The sequence below is a fragment of the Pezoporus flaviventris genome, unplaced genomic scaffold (genome assembly GCF_033815535.1).
Source record: "Pezoporus flaviventris isolate CSIRO_AGI_PZ_B2104156 unplaced genomic scaffold, CSIRO_AGI_Pfla_v1 ptg000047l, whole genome shotgun sequence".
NCBI classification, from domain to species: domain Eukaryota; kingdom Metazoa; phylum Chordata; class Aves; order Psittaciformes; family Psittacidae; genus Pezoporus; species Pezoporus flaviventris.
This window is the reverse complement of record NW_026892595.1, coordinates 11,758,115-11,770,505: the sequence shown is the minus strand read 5'-3', so window position 1 is coordinate 11,770,505 and position 12,391 is coordinate 11,758,115. Positions and strand designations below refer to the sequence as shown.

Genomic DNA, 12,391 nt, shown 5'->3' with positions numbered 1-12,391 from the left:
GGAAAGTGAGGAACCAAACTGGTGCCTCTTCTGTGGTAAAGGGAAGCAAAATCAGACTGAGAACAAAGGTAGAGAGCTTTTTCCTCCACAAATCTATGATTAGGGTTTGTTTCAGTTGGACACAAAATTCAAGGCTTCCAGTATTTTTATATATATATTTTATATTTATTTATTTTTATATTTTGCTTTCTATCTCCATAAGCTTGGAAAGAAATTTCGCTTTAAAATGTTCTAACTATTCATTTAATAATTCAAACAAACTAGCGAGTGCCTTAGTCTATTCCTAACATGATGGTCCTTCCTTAGTGGTTAAAAGCAGAAAAGAGTTTTGTCTGTTCCATTTTCTATTTAATTTCCCAGGCTAACCTTTTATTTAGTGCAGTCAATAAACATTTTAACTGAGTTAAGTAATTACATGGTATTTAAGAAAACATGTCAGATTTCTGCAGTGCCTTTCAGATCCCAGAAATCCATTCTTTACATGCCATTGCAGATATCCTGGCAAAAAAAAAAAAAAAATCTTAGTGAGCAGTTAGTCTAAAGGACACATGTTGTGCATTTTAATACTCTTGATTGTTTTATGCTAGCTCAACCTGGTGAAAAGATTTTTCCATCCAAACTTTGTCCCTTTCCTTCTCCATAATATGCCATTGTTTTTAGCTTTCACAGGTTAAACCCTGATGAATTTTCTGTATACATGATATCTGATTTATTATTACTATTAATCCTCACTCAACTCTTGTAAAAAGGAAGAAGCTAAGGATTTCAGTTCATACACTGAATGGATACTTGCAATTTAAATATTCTCTGGTAAATGGCATCTGCTAGATCTGATGACATCTCCATCTCCTTTCTGGCTATGCACGGTTCACCAAAAGGATTCTAACATTTTTTTTGTGACTCAGAGTCAGCTGCATTAATTATTCCAAATCGTCATTGCTATACATGCAGAGACTTTAATTCTCCCTTTGCTTCCTGAACCAGTACTCCCAAGTTCCACACACAACCTGGAATTCTGAACATTTCATGAATGTACCCATTCTCATTTCCTAGAGAATCTTTATTATTGCTTTCCTAGGAGCTGATTTTGGTCATCACTTGAAAATGTAGTTGCAAAATGGCCATGTTGACAGATGGTATAAATAGCATAGTTAATCAAATCTGCTCCAATGTTTTAATGGCAACAGGGAATTATCATCATGATACTAAATGGTCTTAAAAATGCGGTCAGTAAAGCGGGTGGTGCAGTGAAATGACAGTTCCCAGAACTGTAATTCACCAACCCAGCAATGATAGTACCTGCTTCAGCTGACATCTTATTGACATACCTCAAAGGAAGGTCACAAACAGGTTTGTTTGAAGCCTATCTTATTCCAGATAAAGCTGCTGGGGCTTGGACTCACCAGTAGAAAATATTAAATAAGCAATGTCCAGAGTTTAATGTATTTTTCTTTCAGATAAGGTTATCTGAAGAGTGTCACATGTTTGAAAGAGCCATTCCAAGCCCTTGCATGTTGCATTCGGCTTTTGGTGGTTTGTTAATTCCTGGGGGAAAATCAACCTCAGCACTGTTACCACCATTTTTCAGTAGATTGTTGGGTTTTTTTTCCCAGAAAAGACTTGAGAACTATAGAGGAGTGTGCCTGTTATTCATTTAATCTTTGGAGCCTTGCGTTTAACACCATTTAGATATATGATAAAATCTAAGATAAAAGGATCATTAATCCCTACTAGGTCTAAGTACAGCTAAATTTGAATTAATGTGGATACCTCGATTGTAGGAATTTATGGAATGGCTTGATGCCATATGTTGGGCTTGATTTTCAGATGTACATAGTATCCACAAACAGATTAGACTTTAGCTAGAGCAGTATGACTAAAACACAATGTGTTGTAAGTATTTGATACATCCGAAAATTAGTCCAGTTCTCCATCAAGATGGGTACAGAAGTTGCTAATGAAGCTCTTCAGACTTTAGAGAAAAGTAGGTAGGAGACAGACTTCAAAAAAGTATGTTCTGTTCATACCTGGAATGCCATGTCGTAGTGTGTTTCTGCTTAGTAAGGTCCTCTTTGTTTTCTCAAACATTTATGGATAGAGCATGACAAAGGCAGCACTGAGCTCCCCAAATAGCACTAATTCGCACACAGATTCACTTACATGGCCAAGCCCAAAAAGTTGTGATGAATAGTGTCTCATCTAGCTGGTTACTGATCACTGGTGGTGTCCCCCAGGGCTTGGTATTAGGGCCAATTTTGTTTAATAACTTTACTGACAATCTGGATGAGGGAATCAAATGCACCCTCAGTAAATTTGCAGATGACACCAAGCTGGGTGGGAGCATTGATCTGCTGGAGGGTAGAAAGGCTCTGCAGAGGGATCTGGATAGGCTAGATGCTCAGTGCCAGGTCCTGCTCTTGGGCCACAACAACCCCATGGAATGCTGCAGGCTGGGGGGAAGAGTGGCTGGAAAGCTGCTCATTGGAAAAGGACCTGGGGGTGCTGATTGATGGCTGCTGAACATGATCCAGCCTGGGCAGCCAAGAAGGCCAGCAGCATCCTGGCTTGTATCAGAAATAGTGTTGCCAGGGAAGTGATCATCCCCTTGAATTCAGCACTGGTGAGGCTGCACCTTGAATTCTGTGTTCAGTTCTGGGCCCCCCACTGCAAGAAAGAGATTAAGGTGCTGGAGAGAGTCCAGAGAAGGGCAGCTAAAGCTGGTGAAGGGTCTGGAGCACAGGTCTTATGAGGAGCAGCTGAGGGAACTGGGGCTGGAGAAGTCTGGAGAAGGTTCAGGGGGGATCTTATCCCTACAACTACCTGAAAGGAGGATGGAGCAAGGAGTTGGCTGGTCTCTTTTTGCAACTAACAAGTGTTAGGACAAGAGGTATTGTCCTCAAGCTGAGCCAGGGAAGGTTTAGATTGAATGATATTAAGATAATTTCCTAATATTATAGAAATTAGGAAAGATTTCTTCACCAAAAGGGTAGTCAGGCATTGGAACAGGCTGCCCAGGGAAGTGCTGGAATGACCATCCCTGGATGTGTTAAAAAACCATGTAGACAAGGCCCTTAGTGACGTGGTTTAGTGGTGGATTTGACAATCCTGGGTAATGGTTGGACTTGATGATCTTAAAGGTCTTTTCTAACCTAGGTGATTCTATTATTCAACAACAAAAAGCTCTTTACAGTGGCCTTTGTTCCCATGCATTTTGAAGGAGGTCACTGTTTTTCTCTGGAATACATATCTGGTTTGGACATCTTTATTCTTCTCTGCAATAGGTTTTTTGAAAAGTCAGTTGCTGTAGAGTGGGCGATACTTGGCACCTGTTCGGGCTTGGTGGGGGGGGGGAGGAATTTCCACATTGCAAATGGTATAATGTGGATCAGTGCAACATTTGCTCAAAATCTTTTGTCAAAGATACTGTAGATTCTGCTCAGAATTACAATATGGAGACATTTATTATTCCAAGTAGGTCATTAACATTATTTACATCCTCTTATAACATACTCTCCTACTATAAAAATGATTCCACCATTCCATTCTTTCAAATGCACCTGTTTATCTTTTTCGAAGCAGGGTAGTACTTGGCATGTCTCAGCATCTTTCAGTTCATTTAGAACAAAAAATTACCCCATAAATACAGCTAACCATAACAGTGGTCCAATTTGTTTGACTAGTCTTATTAAAAGACAGTGAGAAGGTTACTTGCTGTACAGTCAGGTAAGTTATGACCATGGGTGCCATGCTGGAAAAAATACCAGGAAGTGTTGGAGAATCTCTTTTGAAGTCAGATATCAAGGTTTAGCTATTTGCTTGCTGTTGCAATAATGATTTCTCTTTGTAACTCCGCCTTTTGTCTAGGAAACCCTAAGTTACTGTATAAATACTGATAGCACTTTTGTGAAAGGGGGATTGCCAGGGGAATAGTTATATTAAAGTGTTACAAGTTGCTTTAAAATTTCTTCACTACATGTCAAAAAGGAGAAAGAATATTGCAAGCAGTTTATCAACCTCACCAAATCTGGTAATACGCATGCAATGTAAGTTTTCTGCAGCTAATGAGGAGGTAGGAACAACTAGATGGTATTCTTGAATAGTCATGAAGGCTGTTCAGAAGACCTGTTATGTTAATCTGTGAACAGTGATCACATCAATATATGCTTATCTTGATGTCTCAGGTCACCTTGATGGCCTTCTATGATGGAGCTATGGAACTGATGGACAGGGGTAGAGCAATTGATGTCATTTATCTGGACTTGTGCAAAGCGTTCAACACTGTCCTGCATGACATCCTTATCTCTAAACTGGAGAGACATCAACTTGATAGGTGGACCAGTGGGTGCATAAAGAACTAGCTGGATGGCCGCATGCAAAGAGTTGTGGTGAATGGCTCAGTGTCCAGCTGGAGACCAGTAACAAGTGGTGTCCCTCAGGGATTGGTGTTGGGACCGGTCTTGTTCAACATCTTTGTCGCTGACATGGACAGTGGGATTTGCCGATGACACCAAGGTGTGTGGTTCGGTTGATACACTGGAGGGAAGGAATGGCATCCAGAGGGACCTTGACACGCTTGTGAGGTGGGCTGATGCCAACTTTATGAAGTTTAACCATGCTAAGTGCAAGGTCCTACACCTGGGTTGGAGCAATCCCAGGCACAGCAACAGGTTGGGCAGAGAAGAGATTCAGAGCAGCCCTGTGGAGAAGGACTTGGGGGTGTTGGTTGATGAGAAACTTACCATGAGCCAGCAGTGTGCACTCACAGCCCAGAAAGCCAGTTATATCCTGGGCTGCATCAAAAGGAGACTCTGCATTGGCGAGACCCCACTTGGAGTACTGTGTGCAGTTCATGGGACCCAGCAACAAGAGGGATGTGGATCTGTTGGAACTATTCCCAAGCAGGGCCTAAAAGATGATCAGAGGATTCGAACACCTCTCCTATGAAGACAGGCTGAGAGAGTTGAGCTTATTCAGCCTGGAGAAATGAAGGCTCCAGGGACTCCTTCTAGCAGCCTTCCAGTACCTAAAGGGGGCCTACAAGAAAGCTGCAAAGGAACTTTTTACAAGAGCAAATGGTGATAGGGCAAGGGGTAATGGCTTTAAACTGAAAGAAGGTAGATTTAGATTAGATATTGGGAAGAAACTCTATAGTGTGATGGCAATGAGACATTGGAACAGGTTGCCCAGAGAAGTTGTGGGCACTCCATCCCTGACAGTGTTCAAGACCAGGTTGGATGGGGCTTTGAGCAACCTGGTTTAGTGTGTGGTGTCCCTGCCCATGGCAGAGGGGTTGGAACTAGGTTATCTTTAAGGTCCCTTCCAACCCAAACCATTCTATAATCCAATGATAAAAGCAGTGGCTGGTTCACTATGTCCTTTGAGGGATTAAGAAGCTAATGGCTAAGAGGTCTGGACAGCAATAATTAAACCAATTTACATCCATATGGCTGACATCAAACTTAAAAATGCTATGGCTCAGTGTAGTCTTAAGAGCAGTTATCCAGTAGAAGGGAGATACTCTTATTTAAAAACTATAAGTAAAAGAAATATGTAATATTCATTGAGACACCTTTAACTGAAATTAATTAAATGATGGCTCATATTGCAAGCAACAGCCTCTTGAATAAATATAATACCACATAAATCATATTGATTTTAAAATAAATCACATCATTTACTTATTTATTCTCAATGTCATTTTCTTCTCTTCCTCTCACTTCCTTTCTTTTTGTTGTTTTCCTTCTATTTCCACCTGGACAACTTCTATCTATTTCATCATTAAAAGATGTTCCAGTGGATTTGACCGTCACCGGCAAGATTGGGTAGACAGTGGCTGCCCTGAAGAGGTATGTGAGTAGTTTGCATCCTCAGCCCATCAGAGGCCATTTGTATCCTTATGATGCTTTTGATTAATTTATTCAGATTATGGAGCATGGTTTCAAGGCCAAAGACATGGTATATTTATCATTCAGTGGAAGCATTGTAAGGCATAATAAAGAAAAATAGGCTGAGCAATTTCTCTCACCATTTGAGGGAATAAAATGAACACAAAGTAAAAATTTTATCTCTGAGAAAATACCCTGAATAAAAAATGAAAATACTAGAAAGCCTGTCCCAAACAGTGCACCTGCAACATTTTTCTCTTAGATCTCTGACCCTTGCCTTAAAAGGGGAAGAAACTGTGATGTTTCTCACCTCAGAAAATCCTCTGCCATAGTAGTCTCAAGTGAAAAACAGGACAGGCATTGCATTTTGATCATGGAATCTTGCCAAATCATTTAGTACAAAAGATACTACATAGGTGAATTCGGGGGGGGGGGGGGGGGGGGGGGTGTTAAAAAATAATAAAAATAATTACAAAAAAAAACCACCCTACATGGCATTTGGATTTCCTTTTGTAGAGAGGCAGTGAGAGAATGAGATTTGACTTGGTTAGTGGTACACTCTCAAACAGGGGCTGTGCTTCCTCCAAAATAATAATTTGGGGTACTTCTAGACAAGAGCAGTTCATTTTCAAGACACACATATAAATATCTTGCTGTTAGTTCTTTCCCAATGTACTCCCTTTAGAAGGTTTTTTGGTTTGGGGACTGGATTTTTTTGATTTGGGTTTTTTTTCTTTTCTATTTGTGGATTGTGGTAATAGAAACAAATTAATTTATGACACTTTTAATCTCCTGATGGCCATAAAAAGAGCAGTTACTTTTCCATTTTGGCTGCAAGGGCTAAATTCGCTCATGAGTTTCAGCAACATAGCCCTTCTGAAATGTAATGTCAGGTGAAACTGAGGGCAAAACATAGCCCCAAGTGTCTAGTTAGAAAAGCACATTCTGTTTTATTCTCAGTAGAAGCAAAGAGAAGTAATGATATAAATCCAGACTGATGGAATAATTATTTTTCTTTTCTTACAACTCTAATTGCAAGATAACATCCGCTATTGCATCCTACATCTGCCTTGTTATATGGTCTTGAAGCTTCAGCTTTGCAGTTTGTAATCTGCTGATGTAAGAACAGAATTTCTGTGAGATTTATTGTCTGCAGAGGACACCCTGTTCAAGAGCATACAATAGATTTACTGGGAGTATGTGTTGTTGTAGTGCACAATCCTTGTATTGCTTTAATACATATTGTAATTGGCTAGGACTCAGTTGTGCCTGTAGATGATGTTATCCAAAACCTGCTTTCTGCAGGACAGTGGCATCCTATTCTGTTTCTCCCTTCTTGTTTCAACACAGCTAGTGCTCAAAGGAGCACTAGTACATGATCTGACAGGAAAGTTATCAATGTGGTGTGTCTGAGAAACTAATAGTTTGATTTGCAGTTTCAGGCTTCTTAATTGCTGTTCACAATCCAGCTTTCAAGCTCTCTGGAGTAGAAGCAACAGCTTACTTAGCATCTTCCAGAATAAGGCCTGAGCTGACCGGAGTTCAATGAAAGATCAATAATTACCATACAGAGGTTAATTTTAGATGCATTCATTCAAGATGATGAATAATGAGGATTCTGATAGTAATTTTTCCTTCTTTGTAATACAGATTTTGAGCTAAATTTTTATTAAATTGAATCAGTGAAATTAACAGTGGTTTTCAAGGTAAAACATGAAGAAAAAGAATAATTAACTGCAGGTATGAATACATTTTTTCAATTAATATATTGTTTCTGGTAAAACAAAGGACAATAAAATACCCATACATATGAAAAGAAAGACAACACTCACTGGGCTTTTAAAGCCAGATCCCAGTAAAATTAACAGGCTTTGCTGGACTCCACTTCTCATTAAAATGAATAAGGACAGCAGGAGTTGTGGGCAGTCCCAAATTTGCTACCAGTTACTTGGATGTATTTTTCTACAAAACTGTGTGATCCATAAAAGAAAATATTTATTACACCTGTAGAATTTTAAAAGTGTCCATAAACAAACAACTGTTTCTGTACTGAAATATTTGCCCATGAAAATATAAGTTAAATTATTATATGATGGTGAATATTATTCGTGGTGTGCCAATTTAGTTTAATCATTTGTATGATTGTTTCATAGTTCATGTTTTATAATCCTTATATTTTATATGATAATTGTTATATACATATAATCCATGGAAATTTGATATATGGAATTAAGGGCATGTAGTGAATATGTGGTTCTTTAGTGGCATATAAATATTCTATGGGCTGAATACATGCACACATTTTACACATATTCTTCTCTATGCGTGTAAAGCCTAATTAAGTGCTCCAGTTAACTACATATTACTCACTATGAAGAGCTACAAGTTAATTCCCATGCATCACCAATGCACCAATGGCGGTGATCATTCAGAATAAGAGAGAGAAAATTTGAATGATAATCTTAGATGCTGAAATGTGATTGGGGGGAATAACATGTTTGACATTCAGGGATGACTTTGAAGCCTTGTCATTAACAACTGAGAGTTGTAAGTTTTGCAGCTAAATGAAAAATGTATGTTGCTGAATGCTGCATAGAGGCACTTCAAAGAAGAAAAAAAAGGGGGGGGAGGGGAAGCTCTTGAAATACCTTGATTTAGGGTTTACATTTTCATTCTTTTTATCCTGACAGCTTGTCCATGCTGAAATTCTTCATTCAGTGGCAGTGTCCACTGAGATTTCTCTTCTTTGTTTTTGTTGTTTCCTAACAGTCAAAAGATAAGATTTGTGAGAAGAATATAGATACAACTGAAACACCTCTACACTCCTCCACCACCCTTCTGCCGACCACCACAAAGTTCAGAGTTTTAACGACCACCAGAGGGTCCACCACTTCCCACCTGCCAACTAGCCTGCCCACAGAAGGTGAAGTATATACACTGCATTATTCTGTAGTGTAAACCTGTCATTTACAAGTCTAAAAGAAAATTATTTCCTTTATGTATTCATGTTGACCTTTCCTCTTTGGGGCAGTGGAAGGAATGGGGAATTGCAGTATCTGCTGCTGCTTTTAAATTGCAACTTGTTCTTGCTATAGTAAGGTGTAAGGGGGAATACTGGAGAAGGCAGTGCTAGAGAGGCATGGACAAGCCAGGGAGACTTCTGGAGAACTTGTGGTTACAATGAGTTTTTTGTATTCTTTTAACCAAAAGGCCATAGTCCAAAACCTGTTGAAGTAGTAGAAGGAGAGGACTCTGCTAAAGTTAGTGAAGAAACTCCCATCACAGACTTAATGAATTTTTAATCCCTTTAGATACTCTATTTAACCAGCTTAAAATCAGAGATAACCCAAATTAAAAACCTCTTTGAAATTTGCCTCTTTAAACTCTTCAGTCAGTTCACACTGTTCTTTACATGTAGTGCTCATTGTTGTGAAATAGTTTCTGTAGGCTTCTCAACCAAATTAACTGGCTAAGGAATGGTGTGTCAGTTCTCATCCTAGTTCCACTGGCTGCTTAAATCATGTCTTTCTGTGGATGAAATATCCTGCTTTCCTGCTTCTGGAGAGAATTCAGCGGGTTAGAAAAACTAACTCAGATTAATCAAACAACATCTATAAAATAGGGACAGGGGGAGTTTTCTGTTGGAATTGTATGTAAACACAAGAAAAGGTACTGGATACAGGCAGATTTTCTAAGTGGCCTGTGACAGGAAAATCTGAGCAGAACAGAATTCAAGGTGGGAATCTACTTACAAGAAAGGTTGGTTTTGTGTGGAACAAGAGAAGTTTAGAAACTGTCGGTGCAGGATTTGGAGTACATTATCAGCATTTTTCCCTGGTATTTTTTTTCATTAAGGGTCACAACAAGAGGAATATGGAAATAAATAGGAATTAAAACTGGCAGACCTTTTTATGATTCTTAGAAGAGGAGCTAAGTAATTGTTTTATTTTATTGTCATATGTTGGTTCATATAGTCCTCAGTATGTTAGAATGCTCAAGCTATGTCTGAACATGTAACACAGTTACTTGTGTTATGAGGCAGACTTTAGCACCCTTATTTACCAGTATTGTGAATCCTCTCATAAATGTTTTCTGAATCCTCTCATAAATGTTTTTTGAATCCTCTTATTTTAGCAGTATTTTGAATCATCTCATAAATGTTTTTTTTAGTAGCAAGGAAGTAAAGTGTTGCTCAGTATAAGAACACTAGAATCTAGTTCTCAAATCATTTTCCAATAGTGGAATCTCTTTGACAATAGAAAGTCAGTCCTAAAATGACTCATGATGTAGAAAAATGCATTTTTCTACAATTAACTTTGATTTTCCTTTATAGATGACACCAAGATAGCTCTGCACCTAAAAGATAATGGAGGTAAGAGATGATTTTTTTTTCTTTAAATAATGTCAGTAGTGTGTCAATTTATAACCCACTGAACTCCATTAATCAAAATCGTACTGTAGAAATAGCTTTATCCAGTCTCCCAAGGGACTTCAGCCTTCCACATCTTTGTGGAAGAGAAGCAGGGCAAATAAGCTTAACAACTGCTTAGTAAATTAAACAGTTACAACTTTCTTTATAACTCCTTAATAGAACATCAGGTTTAATTAACTTCCAAATATGGATATAGTAAATAAATTTTAACTGTATTAACACGGTTATTAGCTGTATTATAATAACATAGTAGTATTTAACTATACTGAGAGGATATGATGCTAGTTCTAAATAATAATATTGCTAGAAATTCATTCATAGTAGCCAATTATTACATGCCATTTTGTTAATAAGTATATACATCTTATATTTGTGTCTCTGTGCTAGCAGAGATCCTGCATTTCTCCATGCACATTCCCCATGTACATTAATAAGATCACTGTCTTACTGATAAAGGCCTCTGTTAAACAATGATCTGCAGAGGACTGCTTTTGTTATTCTCTTTCTGGGTTCAAGGACTGAGACCTGAGGTTTGTTCCTTCTCCCTTTGAAACTGATGAGAATTTTGCTATTAGTTAGAATAGCATTGGATGTAGGCTGCGTCTATGTGCACTGCCAATGTAGAGCTCGCTGAGGAGAAAGGAAAGCTTTGGATTGGTTTCTGAGGGCTTCAGAATGGTCTGTAAAAGCAGAGGATGATCTGCTGAGCAAATTGAAATAAATTATATTTCCACTGATACAAAGGGGAATATTATTGGCTCTGGTTGCCTTTCCTCCTGGCAGGGAGCATCAGGCTTCTCCCAGGGGCAGTGGAATCAGCAGCCAAGCGTGGCAGGAACCATGGGCAGAGTGAGTCCAGCAGCTGAGGTCAGTCCTAGTCCAGTGTTTTCAGCTGAGACTGAACTGTGGGACAGGTCTAGGTTGAAGCCAGGAAGCCAGGTCAGCAAGGCACAGATGAGAGCAGTGAGGGAGCAGGCTAAGCACAGCAGCCAGCAGCACAGCACAGCACAGCGCAGCACAGCTCAGCTCAGAGCTCAGCTCAGCTCAGGCAAGGACCAAAGTAAGCAGCTTCCATCAGCAGTGCCAGAGAAGTGAGATGATGAACTGGGTCCATACAGGGACTCTGGTCAGCAGTTAAAGGAGACAGGACCAGAGAAAATTCTGTAACACAGCTTCAAGGTCTAACCAAGAGACATGGCCCATGGACAGGACTGGAGACAAGCTACCTTCAGCATAGAACCAAAGTTGGTCCAGGAGACAAGATCAGAGATGGGCATAGATCAGGCTCATCTACAATGTAGCTTGGGTTTGGGCTTGAGCTTACATGGAGTTCCTAACCCCATGGGCAGAGATCCCAGCTGCAGCAGGTCAGGACAGCTGAGGCATAGTGGTTTCTCAGGGCCCTTGCAGAATTATTCAAGTTTTGAAAAAAAACAGAGTGGGCAGATATCATAGCATTTTGGTCTGTTTTAGTGTCATTTCTTTTTCGGTAAGATTCAGTCATTATTCTCTCCTTCCCTCAAATTAGAGATCTCTTCACTCCACAGGAGGCATTTGCCATCCCCTTCCTTGCCACAGTTGCTTCTCTGTTATTTTGCTGTCACTAACCACAGCATAGCTGGTCACATGCTGTAATTGGTATTGAATCGTCCATTTGTTGGCAGTGTTGCTGCCATGGCTTGACATGGCTTTGACACATAAGTGATCCCTTGGAATGGGATCATCTATAAACTCAAGGTGATACTGTTAAGCATTTTGTCCACAGGAATGTCCATGAACCTTTCTTTCTTCTCTTCTTGAAATCAAATGGCTTTTTATTTTGTTGTGAAAAGTGCTTCAGTGCTCTTAAAGGTCAATAGCAAGGTGAATCAGTCAGTGCTCCACTCCCTTTCTGTGTTTGCTCTGCACGCGTTCCCAGCTGGACTGTGCCCACACTCTGCCCTATGAGCCATCGCTCCATGGCAGGTGGCTGGCCTGGGACCAGCACCTCAGAAAGCCCTCAAAATAATATGCTCTATTTGAAAAATAATTCAGAAGGTGAGCTTTAGAAAACACATGCAAGTTTCAATTTAGG

The 12,391-nt window shown here is 39.5% G+C and overlaps 1 protein-coding gene across 2 annotated transcripts in view; it reads left to right on the top strand.

Annotated features, from left to right (window-relative positions):
* Window positions 1-12,391, top strand: part of PLXDC2 (plexin domain containing 2) — a 256,273-nt gene that overhangs the window by 219,564 nt on the left and 24,318 nt on the right. For both annotated transcript variants that reach the window (XM_061468294.1, XM_061468295.1), the window contains 3 exons: window positions 5,786-5,846; window positions 8,655-8,808; window positions 10,219-10,257. In XM_061468294.1, the coding sequence (XP_061324278.1) occupies window positions 5,786-5,846; window positions 8,655-8,808; window positions 10,219-10,257 (254 nt within the window). The remainder of the gene's footprint in view (window positions 1-5,785; window positions 5,847-8,654; window positions 8,809-10,218; window positions 10,258-12,391) is intronic.